The following is a 21,293-nucleotide window of genomic DNA, read 5'->3' on the forward strand; positions in this document are numbered from 1 at the left end:
ATGCTATAGTGAGGACATGTGAGGGTATAGTGAGGACATGTGATGGTATAGTGAGGACATGTGAGGGTATAGTGAGGACATGTGATGGTATAGTGAGGACATACGTGGGTACTGATCGTTAAATGGTGTACGTAAAGGATTTATATACTATTTGCTGATGATTTACAATTAGGAGTCCTCAAGAAATTGGCATTTGAATAAGGTTCTGATTGACATCTATGAAGAAAGCTTTGGTTCCCCTGACATTAGGTGACGTGTGCTTATGTACCGTTCCGCGCATCGTATCGCAACACAGTGTGTAACAACTAGGAATGTGTATAACGCCGCGGCCATATTGGGACATCTGGACGAGTTCCGTTACCGTCAGGAATTAGCTAGAAGGATACCACTCACCAGGGCAGAGTGTGTTACTGTGACCCTCCAACAGTCAGTGAGTGAGTGTGTATTTGTTTGTTTTTTGTTTAACGCCGCACTCAGCTATATTCCAGCTATATGACGGCGGTCTGTAAATAATCGAGTCTGAACCAGACAATCCAGTGATTGACATCATGAGCATCAATCCTCGCAATTGGGATACAATGACATGAATCAACCAAGTCAGCGAGTGAGTGAGTGAGTGAGTGAGTGAGTCAATGTCACTCTGTCAGTCAGTTAGCTTAAATGCCACTTTGGACAGTATTCCAGTTATATCGCGGCATGTCAGCTTATTTGGGAGGAAAGCCCGAAGTGATGCAGGTCTCATACGTTTACCACTTTGGTGAAACCCACGAGCACGGGTATGGTGCTGACAAATCTAGAAACATTATCGGGGCGAACCGGGATTCGAACCCACGATGATAGGCACAGCGAATTGCGGCGCCTTCGACGACTGGGCCACCTTTGCCTCTTGCAGCCCAAACATGTCGTGCTGACGTGCGTAATTCAGAAAACAGACAAGCATGTCTGCATAATGCCGCTCGAATCATCGTCTCTGTGCAAATCAAATCATGAAACTGTATCTCCACTTGTATCAAAGATATACATGTTTAGTTATAACGTGTTCATTTCATTGCCGACATACGTGTTTAGTTATAACGTGTTCATTTCATTGCCGACATACGTGTTTAGTTATAACGTGTTCATTTCATTGCCGACATACGTGTTTAGTCAAAGGGTGTTCATTACATTGCCGACATACGTGTTTAGTTATACCGTGTTCATTACATTGCCGACATACGTGTTTAGTTATAACGTGTTCATTACATTGCCGACATACGTGTTTAGTTATAACGTGTTCATTTCATTGCCGACATACGTGTTTAGTCAAAGGGTGTTCATTACATTGCCGACATACGTGTTTAGTTATAACGTGTTCATTTCATTGCCGACATACGTGTTTAGTTATAACGTGTTCATTTCATTGCCGACATACGTGTTTAGTCAAAGGGTGTTCATTACATTGCCGACATACGTGTTTAGTTATAAAGTGTTCATTACATTGCCGACATACGTGTTTAGTTATAAAGTGTTCATTACATTGCCGACATACGTGTTTAGTTATAAAGTGTTCATTACATTGCCGACATACGTGTTTAGTTATAACGTGTTCATTTCATTGCCGACATACGTGTTTAGTCAAAGGGTGTTCATTACATTGCCGACATACGTGTTTAGTTATAACGTGGTCATTACATTGCTGACATACATGTTTAGTTATAACGTGTTGATTACATTGCCGACATACGTGTTTAGTTATAAAGTGTTGATTACATTGCCGACATACGTGTTTAGTCAAAGGGTGTTCATTACATTGCCGACATACGTGTTTAGTTATATCGTGTTCATTACATTGCCGACATACGTGTTTAGTTATAAAGTGTTCATTACATTGCCGACATACGTGTTTAGTCAAAAGGTGTTCGTTGCATCGCAGACATAGTGTTTATTCATTAAGGTGTTCGTTACATCGCAGACATGCATACGTGTCAAAAGGTGTTCGTTGCCTCGCAGATATACATGTTTAGTCTAGGTGTTCATTGCCTCTCAGATATACGTGTTTAGTTACAAGTTGTTCAATGGCATTGCATCGCAGACATACGTGTTTAGTCATAATGAAAGGGTGTTCATTGGTGTTCACCCGATCCAGGAAATATGACCTACTACTTCTACATCTTTGTTAGCAACTGTGAAGTGCTAGTAGCAGTTACAATGAAAGGCGGCTGGGGTATAGGCCCCCAGCAACCTATATGTTTTATTGTAAGAGTGTGGGTGTGGGTGTGGGTTCGAATCATGGATGGGTACTGGAATCTGTACTTTCGTAAGAAAGTGTTATCTCAAATTATAACATTTGTTACGCCGTGATATAGCTGGAATATTGCTGAGTGGGGCTGTAAACAACAAATAAACAAACCCAACTCAACACGCCTTGATTTCTGCCATTTCTCATTCCAACTTTTTCTATGAACCCAAGATGGCAGCCCCCATGAAAGCGGCATGATATGCAGGTTCAACATGATCGTACACAGTCACCATCCGTTAACATAGCGACTTTCAGAATATTTTATGAAGAACATGATATGTAGCTGCTTGTTAATTTTTAAACATGTTGCACAACATCAGGATGATGGTGTTTTCTTCCTCGGGTTTGGCTGCAAAGGGGGCCCTGTTTGGGTTGCGGGGTCCTGTCCCTCGGTCCTTCGTGCGGTGCTACCAAGCCGCTGACCACGATGACATGTCCAAGATCAGGAACATCGGAATCATGGCTCACATTGACGCGGGCAAAACAACTACCACAGAGAGGATGCTGTTCTATTCCGGATATTCGTCACACATAGGTAAAGTTGCATGTTGACATATTATTCATCCATCAGTCTTGAAAGCGTGTTAGTATATTGACTGTTTCATTGATGTGTCATTCAAAATGAATGTCAGAGTGTCACGCTTGTCATAACAAATCACTTCGTTAACAGAGTAGTTGTCTGTTAGCTGATATTTGATGAGCCTCAATTAAGTTTTAATCATGTCATTTGTTTCGTCTTTTCTTGTGGGACTGTTTAGGAAATGTGGACAGTGGAGACACCGTCATGGACTACATGGATCAAGAACGCGACCGCGGCATCACCATCACCTCTGCTGCCATCACGTTCCCCTGGCAACATCACCGCATCAACCTCATCGACACACCAGGTGGGTACCGGGCAGGATAGAACCAGTCTGACAGGTCAAGCATTTTTAAAGGGGCACTTATCTTGGGCTTCTTCGTGGCTGTCTAACACTGCCCGCTAGGGCTCACTAGCTGACGTGAGTTGATTTGCTCGCTAACGCAACTGAGCGTGACGAGACTCGCTTACTGTTGTTAAGGATGGCGTAAATAAACATTGAGACACTATCTATCCTCATTTCTGAAACTTTTTAGTTAGCCCTGATCTGTGAAGATTGCGATATTACAAAGGGCCCATGTTAATTAATATCTTCAACCTAAAAACAGACGAAAAAAACAGTGGAGGCCCATCAGGTGTGGTTATTTGGAAAGATTGCATGGATAATACGATTACTACTTCCATGTTGTCATCCATGTTTCCAGGTATAACCCTACACTTGTTGTCTTTCACTCAAAGCTCACTTAATGAATTTATGGGTCAAGGATGCAGCCTGTTGTTGTCTGGGGCAACAACGTTTCTATGTCAACATAAACGTGGTCACTGGGTGGGGGAGTCGCATTTCAGTCGATTTACAGGTGATGTCAGTGATGGTGTTTCAGGCCATGTGGACTTCACAGTGGAGGTGGAGAGGTCCCTGAGGGTGCTGGATGGAGCAGTTGCCATCTTGGATGCTTCAGCTGGTGAGTGTGCTGTTGTTGGAAGTATAGCATGTGTGTTTGCATATGCATGCATGTGTGTGTCTGTGTGCATGCATGTGTGTCTGTGTGCATGTGTGTGAATGTGTGTGTCTGTGTGCATGCATGTGTGTCTGTGTGCATGCATGAGTGTGTCTACGTGTGTGTGTGCATGTGTGTCTGGGTGCATGTGTGTGTGCATGCATGTGTGTTTGTGTGCATGCATGTGTGTTTGTGTGCATGCATGAGTGTGTCTACGTGTGTGTCTGGGTGCATGTGTGTGTGCATGCATGTGTGTTTGTGTGCATGCATGTGTGTCTGTGTGCATGCATGAGTGTGTCTACGTGTGTGTGTGCATTTGTGTCTGGGTGCATGTGTGTGTGCATGCATGTGTGTTTGTGTGCTTGCATGTGTCTCTGTGCATGCATGTGTGTCTGTACGTGTGCATGCTTGTGTCTCTGTGCATGCATGAGTGTGTCTGTACGTGTGCATGCTTGTGTCTGTGTGCATGCATGAGTGTGTCTGTACGTGTGCATGCTTGTGTCTGTGTGCATGCATGTGTGTCTGTGGGTGCATGTGTGTGTGCATGCATGTGTATTTGTGTGCATGCATGTGTGTCTGTACGTGTGCATGCTTGTGTCTGTGTGCATGCATGTGTCTGTACGTGTGTGTGGGTGCATGTGTGTCTGTGCATGCGTGAGTGTGTCTGTACATGTGCATGCTTGTGTCTGTGTGCATGCATATGTCTGCACGTGTGTGTGTGCAAGTGTGTTTCTGTGGGTGCATGTGTGTGTGCATGCATGTGTGTTTGTGTTCATGCATGTGTTTTTCTGTGTGTGTGCACATGTGTTTGTTCGTTTGCATGCATGTGTGTGTCTGTTTGTCTGCTTGCATGTGTGTCTGTGTGCATGCATGTGTGTGTCTGTGTGTCTACATGTGCATGCATGTGTTTGTCTGCGTGTGTGTGTGCATACATGTGTGTGTCTGCGCATGAAGATACATGTGTGTGTGTGTCTGTGAAGTCACATGAGATGGAGCAGTTGCCATCTTGGATGCTTCAGCTGGTGAGTGTGCTGTTGTTGGAAGTATAGCATGTGTGTTTGCATGTGCATGCATGTGTGTGTCTGTGTGTCTGTGCATATGTGTGTCTGCGCATGCATGTGTGTGTCTATGTGTGTTTGTGCACATGTGTTTGCTTGTGTGCATGCATGTGTTTGTCTGCGTGTGTGGGTGTGCATGCATGTGTGTGTCTGTGTGTCTACATGTGCATGCATGTGTTTGTCTGCGTGTGTGGGTGTGCATGCATGTGTGTCTGTGCATGAACATAATTGTGTCTGTGTGTGAACATGTATATGTGTGTACAAACAAGAGAAAAAAGTGAAGTCACATGAGTCAGTTCCCAGTTGATGTTTCTGCATGAAGCCACCATGTTGTCTCATATTGACAGGAGTGGAGGCCCAGACCCTGACCTTGTGGAGACAAGCGGACCGCTACCGCCTCCCGAGGATGGTGTACCTGAACAAGATGGACAAGCGTGGAGCCGACCTACATCTGTGTCTCAACTCACTCACTCACAAACTGAAGGTGCAGCCCATGGTGCTGCAGTTGCCACTTGGGGCGGAGCGAGGCTTCCATGGGGTCATTGACCTGGTCAGTATGGAGAGGCAGGTTTGGGACACAAGCACATGTCCTGATGGTGCTGTGTATGAACAAAGCCCGCTCCCTGAGTCCGATCCCTTGTACGAAACTGCTCTGAATGAGAGAAACAATTTGATTGGTCAGCTTTCTGATTTTGATGACAGGCTGGCAGAACTTGTTCTGTCTGATGACATAAGGAACATTCCCCAGTCTGTGCTGCACAATGCCATCAAACTTTGCACGGTGAAGCAGCATTTGGTTCCGGTGCTGTGTGGAGCCTCCTTCAAGAACAAGGGAGTGCAGCCTCTCCTGGATGCCATCATCCGCTACCTGCCCAGTCCCAATGAGGTCAGCTATGGGTTTGCTGAGCACTATGGAAGTGACCTCTGTGCTCTGGCTTTTAAGGTCATTCATGAGAAACAGCGAGGTCCCCTGACGTTTCTGCGAATGTATTCAGGGATGATGAAGAGTGGGGAGTCTGTGTACAACATCAACCGTGGTGTGACGGAGAAGACGAGCCGACTGCTGCAAGTGTATGCCAACGACTTCCATGACATGTCCACAGCATCGGCTGGCAACATCGTCCTGGTGGCAGGACTCAAGCAGGTGCCCCTCTTTACTTGACTTGTCTGTTGTCGGTGACCCCACTATGAAGGTGACACTGGTACATGTATGTGTTGTTCTGATGATGAATGAGCAGATCAGTAGGTCCACATTTAACTGTAGTTTTGTAGTGATAGATGACCGAGGAACAAGTGGTCACCTGGAAGACTTCATGTAATTATTGTAAAGCTTTGTGAGCATGTTCAGGGACAGGGAATATTAAATCAAGTTGTGCGTTTCGTTCCCCACAGACGTACACCGGAGACACCATCACCAACACGCAGAAGACGGCCAACGCTGCAGCACGGACATACAGGGCACACAGACACAAGGCGGGGCTGACTGATGCATCCAACAGCAATAGTGAAGGGGACGACCACCTGGATGGGGACAGTGGGCTCCCTGTGCTGGCAGGGCTGGATATTCCTGATCCTGTCTTCTTCTGCTCCATCGAACCCCCGACAATGGCAGCTCAGAGACAGCTGGACATGGCCTTGGATTGCCTTCAGAAAGAGGACCCAAGTTTGAAGGTATAGGGTTACCATGGTGACAGAGGGGGTAAGGGAGGACCTACCTGTGTGTTGTATACATGCCCTGTGTTGAATACATGCCCTGTGTGTTGTATACATGACCTGTGTGTTGAATACATGCCCTGTGTGTTCTATACATGACCTGAGTGTTGAATACATGCCCTGTGTTCTATACATGACCTGTGTGTTGTATACATGACCTCTGTGTTGTATACATGACCTCTGTGTTGAATACATGCCCTGTGTGTTCTATACATGACCTCTCTGTTGTATACATGACCTGTGTATAATACATGCCCTGTGTGTTCTATACATGACCTCTCTGTTGTATACATGACCTCTGTGTTGTAGACATGGCGTGTGAGTACTATACATTACCTCTGTGTTGTATACATGACCTCTGTGTTGTATACATGACCTGTTGAATACACGACCTGTTGTATACATGACCTCTGTGTTCTCTACATGACCTGTGTGTTGTATACATGGCCAGTGTTGTATACATGGCCTATGTTGTATGCATTGCCTGTGTTTTCTTTACATGACCTGTGTTCTATACACGACCTGTGTTCTATACATGACCTGTGTTGTATACATGACCTGTGTTGTATACATGACCTGTGTTGTATACACGACCTGTGTTCTATACACGACCTGTGTTCTATACATGACCTGTTCTATATATGACCCGTGTTCTATACACGACCTGTGTTCTATACATGACCTGTGTTCTATAAAACGACCTGTGTTGTATACATGACCTGTGTTCAATATATGACCTGTTCTATATACGACCTGTGTTCTATACATGACCTGTTCTATATACGACCTGTGTTCTATACACGACCTGTGTTGTATACATGACCTGTTCTATATATGACCTGTGTTCTATACACGACCTGTGTTCTATACATGACCTGTGTTCTATATACGACCTGTGTTCTATACATGACCTGTTCTTTATATGACCTGTGTTTTATACATGACCTGTGTGTTGCAGGTTGAGTTGAATCAGGAAACAGGGCAGACTATTCTGTTGGGGATGGGGGAACTTCATCTTGACGTCATCCGGTCCCGCATCCTCAAGGAGTACCGCATCGAGGCCGAGATTGGACCCCTCCAGGTCGCGTACAGGTCGGTGTCATCCATCTAGAGTTCCTGGTGTGAATGTAGCTTGTGTGCCATGTGATATGGTCATGCCTGATAAACTGCAGTATGAATATATGCTTTACATTTTCAGTGTTCAAAACTATTAAAGTATGAAAGTCAATGGTTCTTGTAATAACCTTAAAATGTGTATAATAAAGATATTAGTTTGTGTTCCTCAGAGAGACATTATCAGTGGAGGCTGAGGTTGAGGACACCCTTGACAGAACTGTGGGGGAGCGGCGCCACCAGGTGTTCATGAAACTGTCCGTGCACCCAGACATCGACACCCAGGACTTTAAACACGTGGAGCTGGTGTTGTTCAGGGACCATCACTTTCAGCCAAAGCGCCCCCAGTTGAAGGCCGTGGAGAGTGGCATCAGATCCTCACTGCAGAACGGTAGGGTGTATGTTGGGTCTTTGCTCTCTGAATTAGCCGCTCTACAAGTTGATGTGGGCCACCACAAATATTTGTATAGATGACCTTTTGATAATGTTTAGGTTCATGATGGTAAGAGCTCTAGTATCTAGCACTGGTATCTAGCCTTAACATATTGTACTTACACATAATGTTGCCTATTGATGTGAATTTAAGAAGTTATCAATTATTGTTTGGGAATAGTCTAGAATATAAGTTTTGTCAAGAGATTTAGATGTAGAACAAGTTGATATAATATCTGATTGGTGCTGCTCCGTGGTCTAGTAGAGCGTCTGCCCCTGAGTGTGGAAAGTCGGTGGTGTGATCCCAGTCTGCATTATTAAGATGTTAAAAATGGTACTTGTTGTAACCCTGCCTGGCCCTCAGCATTAAGTGGATAAAACAAGGTCTTGTCGGCTAGGAGTCAGTATATAGTCCAGTCAAAATATGACAAAAAGGGGGTCAACCCAAAACAGAAACCATTTTACCTGCATATAACCTGCAATTGCTCACTTAACAACATATCAAAAGTTTACCAAAATCAGAGTAGTGGAACAGTGCCTAATTTGCATATGTTCAAAATGGCCGCTATTCAAACTAATTTTGCTGGGTTTTTGCTATATCTCGGGACCTAGGATAGGTAGAGATTTAATTCTGGTGTCTACACCCATATTTGGGGGGTTAAGGAATTTGATCATAACAGTGTTTACATTATTGACTCATTTCTTAGTGCCTAATTTGCATAAATTCAAAATGGCGGACATTTTGAAACCATTTTTTGACGATATATCTCGGGATCTGAGTCTGGTAGAGACCTAATTCTGGTGTCTGTACCAATGTTATTTGGTCAAGGAATGTAATTATAACAGTATTTACATTATTGAATCGTTTCTTCATGCCAAAGTTGTATAAATTCAAAATGGCGTCCATAGTCGCTTTGAGATCAATGGTCTGATGGTCTGCAGTCAATATGACATGGAAAGTTACAAGATCATCTTGCTGAGGATGCATGTGGAAATGTTGATCTCATGTGGAGCATAGCTTTGCCTCTCCAATCACCTCACCCTCTCTGGTCAGTGGTGATGCAGTTGGTGCATAAGGGTGAGTTTCCAGGGAAATCATCCATACAATTTCTGCCGATGATTGACATGGAACCAACTGTCATGACCTGTTTGTACTCTTTGTTACTTCACATGCCAGGCAGTACAATGTCGCACCAATTCTAACATTTGAAAGCTCTGATAATTCAAGAAAGTGTCTCCAAGAACCGCGAGATAAAGGACATTGTACTTAGAATGGGTGGCTTTCACACAGAAATGAGCTTTGTGAGTGCAGTAGGACGTCTTATGGTAGACTCAGGTCTGAAAGAATTGCTAGAGGGCATATATGCAAGCAACACAGTCGTGCACATATTAAGTGGTAAAGCGATTTCTAGGACTGTACATGCACACTTACTTGTAGTTGGAGCCCTGCTTGCTATGCTAGTATCTTATGCATTAAGCATTCCATCTCAGTGTGTGTTACAACAGCCCAGAAAGGTTCTGAAAGCACAGATACATCTGCAGCAGAAGCACCGGGTGAAAGTCTCCTGGAATCTGTGCTAGTTACCACTAAGGCATCCAATGTGTCAATGCCAGATGGTATTGTTCATCAGGACAGTGATCAAGGAGATGGCACAGCAGATCAAGAATCAGAAGGTAGTAGTGAGGCGCAGAACGTGCTGCAAATGCCGGTAGATGATTCTACAGGGTTTGATGATCCAGAAGGAACTACCTCAGATTCTTCATGTGAAAATGCAACTTATGCACCAATGCCATATATAGAGAATACTACACTAATTCTCGTTAGATACCATTTTTACGACACGAGTGGACTTTCTATGGTATCTGACCGAGCGAAAGCGAGGTCAGATACCATAGAAAGTTCACGAGTTTCGTAAAAATGGTATCTAACGAGAATGAGTGTGGTATTTTATTTATTACCCACGTTAAATATATATTTAAGTGTAAATACATAACAACTTTCGTTCGTTGACAGACCAAACTGAAACCGGTTGCAAAATCTGGTTGCGGTTGAATATTGATATATGACCAAATATGGGCATTGTTGACATGTTTATGGATACGCATTAACAACATGCGCCTGCTGTTCTGTTTGCAAACAAACCAGCACCGACGCGCAAGATCCTTTTGGAAGAAAGTCTTCAACTTATGGTAATTCAAGCGCCATGTTGTTAGTACGCAGGACACCAATAAGAAAATTTGAAATGTCACATTAGCGCCGCGCTTTGAATGTCGGACCAACAGTCACACGCATCACACTGCTGGGGTCCCGTCTGTGCAATCAAAATGGTTCGGTTTCCTTGATCTATCAGCTGAATTTATATCATGTCCGTACCATTTTGGAGGAGGGAAATCAGACTGTTCGCCAAAGACATTCATGTTAACTGTACCACTCTATACTGAAGACGTGAAAATCAACAAACTCAAATCTGCTTGCATGTCAGTGACAACTTCGAACGATCGAAGGGCAAGGTCGGAATAAGAAAAGACAACCGCGATCCACTCACAGCGTTTTACGCTAGAGACAGGGAATGTTACTGTTCACATTTGGGATGTTTGGGGCCACAAAATCAGAAGTCAAGCACACTTCCACGGAGTTTTCGAATGATTTGTATCGGAACTGTGAACTTCAAGTGATCTGGTCGTTCTGTCGTGTTCGTAAATTCATGAACAACACCTCCCGAAACAGCGCCATAAAATACGCTTCAAAGGGGACACCGATGGCACAACCGGATCATCCCAAGTAAGTTAAGATATCTGTCCAGATAGTTTAAACAGACTTCATTTCACCACGCTTATCCGTTTACGTTAAATCAAATTGAAAGTTGCGAAAATGGTCGGGTGCGTCATGCTCAAGGGACGCGCTCGATCGGCAGTCGTACATTGTAAATCGATTTATAGATCTAGCTCGATTATATGTCTGTAGGAGCTCAATGCATAACGTATATAGAATGCAAACCGAATTTGATGCGTGTGACTATCTTGTTTGGTTTAATAAAGTGTTTGTAAATATCTCTCGTTCTCATGAATTTCTTCAGTTCTGCCTTGTAATCGCAAAATGAATGACGTCTCGCGATTTTTTATGAATGAAAAAAGTAGTCCCGGTGTGACAGAGGTCACGGTTATCCAATCAAAAAGAATAAAACAAGGTCAACCTTGTACGACACACGTGTGACGTACGGATTTAGTATCTTACCACCTGTATCTTCACCACGTGGGTAATAAATCCCGATAACTGCTGGTAAACTCTATGATGACCTGATGGCTGGGTCTATTACCATCGAGAGTTTACAGGATTTTCAGGTGCAGCAAGACTTTAATCAACAACTGAAAGCAGCACTACTATTATGTGGCTGCAGTATACAGACATGGTAGGCATCCTACAACAGTACATCAAAGCTGAATGGACTGGTAATTGGAACCTACATCTGAAGTCAATGAAAGATATGTTACCATATCTGGCAGCGGCTCCCTACCCAAACTACACTTAATCTGTTCCTATCTACCTGAGCAAGATGGAAAACCTTTAGAAACAGCATAAAGAAGTTTACCAGCACTTGCAAAATGGTAGGTAGAAGGTCAGATAGATACTGGGCTGGGCTCTCTGAAGATTTACTTACTGAACAGGTACTGATGAGAAGTACTACTGGTGGCCTTACAAGAGGTCATGGTATGACCGAGACACAGCGTTTAGTGTGACAGTTACCATGTAATGCCAGTTCTGAGGTCAACTTGGCCATGCAGGAGTTCACATCGGTAAAGTACATGACCAGTGAGCAGCATGATGAGGGACCAGAGCATAAAGAGAATAAGGACCAACACAAGGATATGTCCGAGGCAAGACAGAAGAAGGATATGTCCGAGGCAAGACAGAAGAAGGATATGTCCGAGGCAAGACAGAAGAAGGATATGTCCGAGGCAAGACAGAAGGAGGATATGTCCGAGGCAAGACAGAAGGAGGATATGTCCGAGGCAAGACAGAAGGATATGTCCGAGGCAAGACAGAAGAAGGATATGTCTGAGGCAAGACAGAAGAAGGATATGTCTGAGGCAAGACAGAAGAAGGATATGTCCGAGGCAAGACAGAAGAAGGATATGTCTGAGGCAAGACAGGAGGATATGTCCGAGGTAAGACAGAAGAAGGATATGTCTGAGGCAAGACAGAAGGATATGTCCGAGGCAAGACAGAAGGATATGTCCGAGGCAAGACAGAAGGATATGTCTGAGGCAAGACAGAAGAAGGATATGTCCGAGGCAAGACAGAAGGATATGTCTGAGGCAAGACAGGAGGATATGTCCGAGGTAAGACAGAAGAAGGATATGTCTGAGGCAAGACGGAAGGAGGATATGTCCGAGGTAAGACAGAAGGATATGTCTAAGGCAAGACAGAAGGATATGTCCGAGGCAAGACAGAAGGATATGTCCGAGGCAAGACAAAAGAAGGATATGTCCGAGGCAAGACAGAAGAAGGATATGTCCGAGGCAAGAAAGAAAAAGAAGGATATGTCCGAGACAAGACAGAAGAAGGATATGTCCGAGGCAAGACAGAAGAAGGATATGTCCGAGGCAAGACAGAAGAAGGATATGTCCGAGGCAAGAAAGAAAAAGAAGGATATGTCCGAGGCAAGACAGAAGAAGGATATGTCCGAGGCAAGACAAAAGAAGGATATGTCCGAGGCAAGACAGAAGAAGGATATGTCCGAGGCAAGAAAGAAAAAGAAGGATATGTCTGAGGCAAGACAGAAGAAAGATATGTCCGAGGCAAGAAAGAAAAAGAAGGATATGTCCGAGGCAAGACAGAAGAAGGATATGTCCGAGGCAAGACAAAAGAAGGATATGTCCGAGGCAAGACAGAAGGATATGTCCGAGGCAAGACAGAAGAAGGATATGTCCGAGGCAAGACAGAAGAAGGATATGTCCGAGACAAGACAGAAGAAGGATATGTCCGAGGCAAGACAGAAGGATATGTCCGAGACAAGACAGAAGAAGGATATGTCCGAGGCAAGACAGAAGAAGGATATGTCCGAGGCAAGACAGAAGAAGGATATGTCCGAGGCAAGACAGAAGAAGGATATGTCCGAGGCAAGACAGAAGAAGGACATGGCAGACACAGAGGGCTCCCGTGTAACAGCTGATGACACTGTCGATGTGAACTCTGCAAGAGAAGATCTTGCATGATATTATTAGAAAACATGTTGCAGAATATACATTCAGGAGGAAGGATCAAGCTGTCACCTTATCTGATAGCAGTGCAGTAAAAACAAAAGAGGGAATGGTTCAAATAGATCCCCAGCTGCTCTTTCAGAGACTTATCACATTGGGAACACGTCACAACAGCCTATCAGAAGCATTCCAATATGAGCTATGTAGTTATGCGCCGGCGCTCTTCCAGAATAAGTGAACTCCACGCCTAGCAAAAACTGTTCAACTTGCTAATGCAATTTGGAGTCTGATGCCTCCAGGAATGTCCATACCGCCTGGAGATGTGCAGTATGTCCAAGATGGAGGAGCTTTGCTTCACAGAATAATATGGAGCCGAGGGTCAAAATATGATGAGATATGTGAGCAGTATGTCAGGTATGTGACTAGACACTATGGTAAGCCAGTCATGGTATTTGATGGTTATCTCAGCGGTCCAAGCAACAAGGATACAACGCATCAGCGAAGAGCATGACCACGTGTTGGAGCCCCTGTACAAGTCTCAGGGTCTATGGTCTTCAATGGAAAGAAGCAGGACTTTCTTTCCAACAAGGATAATAAGCTGAAGTTCATCATCTTGTTTGATGAACATGTATAACATCATGGATGTCGCACAGACCATGCTGGGGCAGATGCTGATCTACTAACTGTGCAGACTGCCATTGACACTGCTGAGACAACAAGAAAGCCAATGGTTGTCGTTTCAGATGACAAAGATATCCTTGTTCTGTTCTGCTTCAACACTGAGCTCCCCCACAACAAATTTGTACCTTAGACCCAAACCTCACTATGGTGCAAAGAAGCAGCCAAGATGTTGGAACATAGCTGTTCTCAAAGCACTTTCACGGTGTTGGAAAGGGAGTTGCACTGAACCTGATTCGCACTAACAAGGTTCGCACTAACAGGCTGAGAGATTTGGAAATCCAAACAGCACCACGGCCGATATTATAGCTGCAGGAGAGAAAGCACTAGTTACCTTGGTGTAAGACGAGTTCTATGGATGAACAACTTCTTTATTACAATTAGTGCGACGTTTCGGTGTAGATCTACACCGAAACGTCGCACTAATTGTAATAAAGAAGTTGTTCATCCATAGAACTCGTCTTACTTCATCACACCAACTTCTAAATGCCACTCAAAGAAGTTACTAGTTACCTTGTACAAAGGCAAGCCTGATGATAAATTGGATTTTCTTTGCCTCCAGCGATTCCAGCAGAAAGTCAGCAGTTGTACATGTGTGAAACCAGAAGTCCTTCCTCAGCAGCAGCTAATTGTCACACTATGCGGGTCTACTTGCAAGTACAGCAGTGGACGGGGGATGGAGATGAGATGCAAACCTACTGAGTGGGGTTGGTGTGAGAAAGCTGGGAAGTACATTCCTGTTCTTACAGACAAAGAAGAAGCCCCTAAAATCTCCTGAATGTAATAAGGTGCAAGTGCTTGTAGCAACAGGCAGTGTACCTGCAGAGCAAATGGTCTTGAGTGTACCAACGGATGTGACGTGTGTAGAGGTGTATGTTAAAATGTCAGCGCAGTCCTTGAAGAAAGCGAAGATGACATTGGTGACTAAAACATGCAGTAAGCTAATACAGTATCTGAGAAATTGAAAGGAGGTGTACCAAAATGCCTCACTACTAAAGTACTATCATTAAGGAGTTGTCTGACCCTGTAAATGGGGTGTAGAGACCACAAATATGTTAGACACTGAAATATTACAGTCAATGGTGGTTTCAAAATGGCTGTCAGTTTAAATTTATGCAAATTAAGCATTATGAAAGGAACCAATGATATAAATACTGTTAAACTTGGAGTCTTTTACCAAAAAATATGTGTATAGACACCAGAATTAGGTCTCAATTAGGTGCCGGTATCAGATCCTAATATTTTGTTAATGGTTTCAAAATGGCCACCATTTTGAATTTATGCAAATTAGGCATAAAGAAATGATCCAACTATTGCAATATTTTTATAATTGAATTCTTTGACACTGAAAACATGGGTGTAGACACCAGAATTACATCTCTGCCATCATCACCTACGAAGATATACTAAAAAATTGATGATTTCAAAATGGTCGCCATTTTTAATTTATGCAAATTAGGCACTAAGACATTACCCAACTATTAAAATACTGTTATAATTGAATTCTTTGACCCCCAAAACATGGGTGTATTCACCAGAATTAAATCTCTACTAGTCTTAGATCCCGAGACACAGGCAAACCCTAGCACAATTAGTTTGAATGGTGGCCATTTTGAATTTATGCAAATAAGGCACTGTTCCACTGCTCCAATTTGGGTCAAATCCTATTTTGACTGGGCTAATACTGTGTCAGGGTAGGTCATCCTTGCTGGGGCAGTAAACTAGCAACCACACACACTATACAGGGGCAATGATCTTGAAGGAAAAACCCCATTTCACCTCGCCTATCTGATTGGCATCTAATAATGAACTTTAGGATTTAAGTTATTCAGTTTATGCATTCACATCAGTTATATTCAAAACTCTAAATTTTCATTTGTAAACTCAAAGGGCAACAGCTGCAGATGAAGGGATGTTTGAGTGATGTCCCCGTCCCCCCCTGTAATTATAATATACATCTCTGTTGTGATGACACACGGACCCCTGAAGACCTGTGTTAGAATGGGTCTTAAGCAATCCATGCTTGCCATAATAGGCTTGTCGTAAGAGGCGACTAACAGGATCAGGTGGTCACTGACTTGGTTGCTCAATGTCGTATCCCAAATGCGTAGAATGAGGCTCATGATGTCAATCACCAGATTGTCTGGTCCAGACTTCATTATTTAGACCGCTGTCATATAGCTGGAATATGGTTGAACGTGGCGTTACGCAACAAACAAACAAACAAAATGTGATGCCACACATCTGGGTGTACGGAATGTACTGCAGCAGTCTGTCCCGGCAGGTCCTGTACTCAACTGTCCCGTGATCCACGTCCGGGTCCGGCTCCACAGCCTCCAGGTCCGCCCGGGCACGTCCCTGGCAATGGTGTCAGCCTGTGCAGCACAGTGTGTGAGCAAGGCCCTCCGGGATGCAGATGCAGCACTCCTGGAGCCCATGATGAAGTTACAGGTGAGTCTGACGAGGCACTGCTGGAACCCGTAATGCAGTTACAGGTGAGACTGACGGGGCACTGCTGGAGCCTGTAATGAAGTTACAGGTGAGACTGACGAGGCACTGCTGGAGCCCGTAATGAAGTTGCAGGTGAGACTGACGAGGCATTGCTGGAGCCTGTAATGAAGTTACAGGTGAGACTGAGGAGGCACTGCTGGAACCCGTAATGCAGTTACAGGTGAGACTGACGGGGCACTGCTGGAATCCGTAATGCAGTTACAGGTGAGACTGACGGAGCACTGCTGGAACCCGTAATGCAGTTACAGGTGAGACTGAGGAGGCACTGCTGGAACCCGTAATGAAGTTACAAGTGAGTCTGACGAGGCACTGCTGGAACCCATGAAGAAGTTACAGGTGAGACTGACAAGGCATTGCTGGAACTGGGTGTCTGTGAACCCTGAAGGACCTGTTACATGGACCAATATTTCAAAAGAAGGTGTGGACAAGTTGTAAAAAGCTCATGGCAATAACCCCTTCATTTTAACTGTCAACATAGACGTACAGCCAGTGCTGGATTTGGATTTAGTGCTACATGAGTGATGGAGTGGTATATGTGATGGAGTGGTATGAGAGATGGAGTTGTATGAGTGATGGAGTGGTATGAGTGACGGAGTGGTGTGAGAGATGGCGTGGTATGAGAGATGGCGTGGTATGAGAGATGGCGTGGTATGAGAGATGGAGTGGTATGAGAGATGGCGTGGTATGAGAGATGGAGTTGTATGAGTAATGGAGTGGTATGAGTGACGGAGTGATATGAGTGAGGTCATGGTATGATTGATGGAGTGGTGTGGTATGATTGATGGAGTGGTATGAGAGATGGAGTGGTATGAGTGACGGAGTGGTATGAGTGACGGAGTTGTATGAGAGATGGAGTTGTATGAGTGATGGAGTTGTATGAGTGATGGAGTGGTATGAGAGATGGAGTGGTATGAGAGATGGCGTGGTATGAGAGATGGAGTGATGGAGTTGTATGAGTGATGGAGTGGTATGAGTGACGGAGTGGTATGAGTGATGGAGTGGTATGAGTGATGGAGTGGTATGAGTGATGGGGTGGTATGAGTGATGGAGTGGTGTGGTATGAGTGATGGAGTGGTATGAGATATGGAGTGGTATGAGTGACAGTGGTATGATAGATGGAGTGGTATGAGAGAGGTAGCGGTATGAGTGACAGAGTGGTATGAGAGATGGAGTGGTATGAGAGACGGAGCGGTATGAGTGATGGAGTGGTATGAGAGATGGCGTGGTATTAGAGATGGGGTGGTATGAGTGATGGAGTGGTATGAGTGAGGTCATGGTATGATTGATGGAGTGGTGTGGGATGATTGATGGAGTGGTATGAGAGATGGAGTGGTATGAGAGACTGAGTGGTATGAGAGACTGAGTGGTATGAGTGACGGAGTGGTATGATTGATGGAGTGGTATGAGAGACGGAGTGGTATGAGTGATGGAGCGGTATGATTGATGGAGTGGTATGAGTGAGATGGTATGATTGATGGAGTGGTGTGGTATGAGTGATGGAGCAGTATGAGAGATGGAGTGGTATGAGTGATGTCATGGTATGAGAGATGGAGTGGTATGAGTGACAGTGGTATGAGAGATGGAGTGGTATGATTGATGGAGTGGTGTGGTATGAGTGATGGAGTGGTATGAGATATGGAGTGGTATGAGTGACAGTGGTATGAGAGATGGAGTGGTATGAGAGAGGTAGCGGTATGAGTGACAGAGTGGTATGAGAGATGGAGTGGTATTAGAGACGGAGCGGTATGAGTGACAGTGGTATGAGTGATGGAGCGGTATGAGAGATGGAGTGGTATGAGTGACTGGTATGAGAGATGGCGTGGTATGAGTGATGGCATGCTATGAGTGATGGGGTGGTATGAGTGATGGAGTGGTATGACTGATGGGGTGGTATGAGTGACAGAGTGGTATGAGAGATCGCGTGGTATGAGAGATGGCGTGGTATGAGTGATGGGGTGGTATGAGTGATGGAGTGGTATGAGTGATGGGGTGGTATGAGTGATGGAGTGGTATGAGTGATGGGGTGGTATGAGTGATGGGGTGGTATGAGTGATGGAGTGGTCTGAGTGATGGTGGTATGAGAGATGGAGTGGTATGAGTGATGGAGTGGTATGAGTGATGGGGTGGTATGAGTGATGGGGTGGTATGAGTGATGGGGTGGTATGAGTGATAAAGTGGTCTGAGTGATGGTGGTATGAGAGATGGAGTGGTATGAGTGACGGAGTGGTATGAGTGACGGAGTGGTATGAGTGATGGGGTGGTATGAGTGATGGAGTGGTATGACTGATGGGGTGGTATGAGTGACAGAGTGGTATGAGAGATCGCGTGGTATGAGAGATGGCGTGGTATGAGTGATGGGGTGGTATGAGTGATGGAGTGGTATGAGTGATGGGGTGGTATGAGTGATGGAGTGGTATGAGTGATGGGGTGGTATGAGTGATGGGGTGGTATGAGTGATGGGGTGGTATGAGTGATGGAGTGGTCTGAGTGATGGTGGTATGAGAGATGGAGTGGTATGAGTGATGGAGTAGTATGAGTGATGGGGTGGTATGAGTGATGGGGTGGTATGAGTGATGGAGTGGTCTGAGTGATGGTGGTATGAGAGATGGAGTGGTATGAGTGACGGAGTGGTATGAGTGACGGAGTGGTATGAGAGATGGCGTGGTATTAAAGATGGAGTGGTATGAGTGATGGGGGGGGATGAGATATGGAGTGGTATGAGTGACGGAGTGGTATGAGTGATGGAGTGGTATTAGTGAAGGAGTGGTATGAGTGATGGGGTGGTATGAGTGATGGAGTGGTATGAGTGATGGGGTGGTATGAGTGATGGAGTGGTATGAGTGACGGAGTGGTATGAGTGACGGAGTGGTATGAGAGATGGCGTGGTATTAGAGATGGAGTGGTATGAGTGATGGCGTGGTATTAGAGATGGAGTGGTATGAGTGACGGAGTGGTATGAGTGATCGAGTGGTATTAGTGAAGGAGTGGTATGAGTGATGGAGTGGTATGAGTGACAGAGTGGTATGAGAGATGGAGTGGTATGAGTGACGGAGTGGTATGAGTGATGGAGTGGTATTAGTGAAGGAGTGGTATGAGTGATGGAGTGGTATGAGAGATGGCGTGGTATTAAAGATGGAGTGGTATGAGTGATGGGGTGGCATGAGATATGGAGTGGTATGAGTGACGGAGTGGTATGAGTGATGGAGTGGTAATAGTGAAGGAGTGGTATGAGTGATGGGGTGGTATGAGTGATGGGGTGGTATGAGTGATGGAGTGGTATGAGTGATGGTGGTATGAGTGACAGAGTGGTATGAGAGATGGAGTGGTATGAGTGACAGAGTGGTATGAGTGATGGAGTGGTATGAGTGACGGAGTGGTATGAGAGATGGCGTGGTATTAGAGATGGAGTGGTATGAGTGATGGCGTGGTATTAGAGATGGAGTGGTATGAGTGACGGAGTGGTATGAGTGAAGGAGTGGTATTAGTGAAGGAGTGGTATGAGTGATGGAGTGGTATGAGTGACAGAGTGGTATGAGATATGGAGTGGTATGAGTGACGGAGTGGTATGAGTGATGGAGTGGTATTAGTGAAGGAGTGGTATGAGTGATGGAGTGGTTAGAGAGATGGAGTGGTATGAGTGACGGAGCGGTATGAGTGATGGAGTGGTATGAGTGAGGTCATGGTATGATTGATGGAGTGGTGTGGTATGAGTGAGGTCATGGTATGAGTGATGGAGTGGTGTGGTATGAGTGATGTCATGGTATGATTGATGGAGCGGTGTGGTATGGTGTTGGAGAGGTATGAGTAATGGAGAGGTATGAGTGATGGCGTGGTATGAGTGATGGAGTGGTGTTGTATGAGTGATGGAGAGGTACAAGGTATGAGTGATGGCGTGGTATGAGAGATGGAGTGGAGTGGTACCAGTGATGGAGAGGTACAAGGTATGAGTGATGGCGTGGTATGAGAGATGGAGTGGTATGAGTGATGGTGTGGTGTATGTGATGGATTGGTATTTGTGATGGAGTGGTATGAGTGATGGCGTGGTATAAGTGATAGAATTGTATGAGTGATGGCGTGGTGTATGTGATGGAGTGGTATATGTGATGGAGTGGTGTATGTGACGGGATGGTATAAGTGATGGAGTGGTATGTTTGACTGTTGCAGATCTCTACGGATGAGGATCACCTTCACTCTGTGTTGTCTGACCTGGCACAGCGCAGGAGCCACATCGAGAGCATCGCCCCCCGGGATGATGTGAGGGTGGTGGAGACAATGACACCCCTAGCTGAGCTGATGGGGTACTCCACAGACATAAGAACCATCACCTCTGGTACGGCCATGGTGTCCATGGAGTTTTCTCACTATGAACTGATGTCGGTGCAGCAACAGAACAAGGCCATAGAGAAGGTGCTAGGTTTTGTGCCAAATAGATGACCCGGTCTGATACAGGGGTGTTGTGAAGGATGTCAGTTATGTTGTTAAAAATTGTTGGTTTGATAAGGGTGGACGTGTGAATAATGAATCCTCTGAATGTTAGGGTTACATGTCACAGGATTGTAGAGATAGTGCATTAGTGGCTGGTCTGAGTCTGGTCCTGGTTCTACATTCAGGTCTAAGGCCAGTCCAGCAGAGCTGTGTGATATTGCCAAGCCATTTACATTTGTACATCAAACTATGTATATTCTAGATTGCAATACACTGGTACATATTTTTCGCTTTGTTTCTTGTTT

General features: G+C 44.9%; 2 protein-coding genes across 3 annotated transcripts; both read left to right on the top strand.

Moving 5' to 3' along the window:
* The first annotated feature begins 424 nt into the window (after positions 1-424).
* LOC139443377 (ribosome-releasing factor 2, mitochondrial-like) lies at positions 425-21,260 on the top strand. Of its 2 annotated transcripts, XM_071224367.1 has the most exons (10): positions 425-430; positions 2,599-2,813; positions 3,037-3,165; positions 3,740-3,820; positions 5,262-6,058; positions 6,307-6,585; positions 7,586-7,719; positions 7,914-8,131; positions 16,337-16,503; positions 20,728-21,260. In XM_071224367.1, the coding sequence occupies exons 2-10, from the start codon at positions 2,600-2,602 to the stop codon at positions 20,995-20,997; spliced, it is 2,289 nt and encodes a 762-aa protein (XP_071080468.1). In that variant the 5' UTR covers positions 425-430; position 2,599; the 3' UTR covers positions 20,998-21,260. The 2 variants fall into 2 exon arrangements, with proteins under 2 accessions (XP_071080468.1, XP_071080467.1); XM_071224366.1 differs by lacking the exon at positions 425-430 and having other exon boundaries at positions 2,272-2,813.
* LOC139442193 (axoneme-associated protein mst101(1)-like) lies at positions 11,950-13,389 on the top strand. Its single transcript, XM_071222981.1, has one exon. The coding sequence runs from the start codon at positions 11,950-11,952 to the stop codon at positions 13,387-13,389; it is 1,440 nt and encodes a 479-aa protein (XP_071079082.1).
* Positions 21,261-21,293: the final 33 nt, after the last annotated feature.

This window comes from Haliotis cracherodii, unplaced genomic scaffold (genome assembly GCF_022045235.1).
Source record: "Haliotis cracherodii isolate W230 unplaced genomic scaffold, xgHalCrac1.p SCAF_5, whole genome shotgun sequence".
NCBI classification, from domain to species: domain Eukaryota; kingdom Metazoa; phylum Mollusca; class Gastropoda; order Lepetellida; family Haliotidae; genus Haliotis; species Haliotis cracherodii.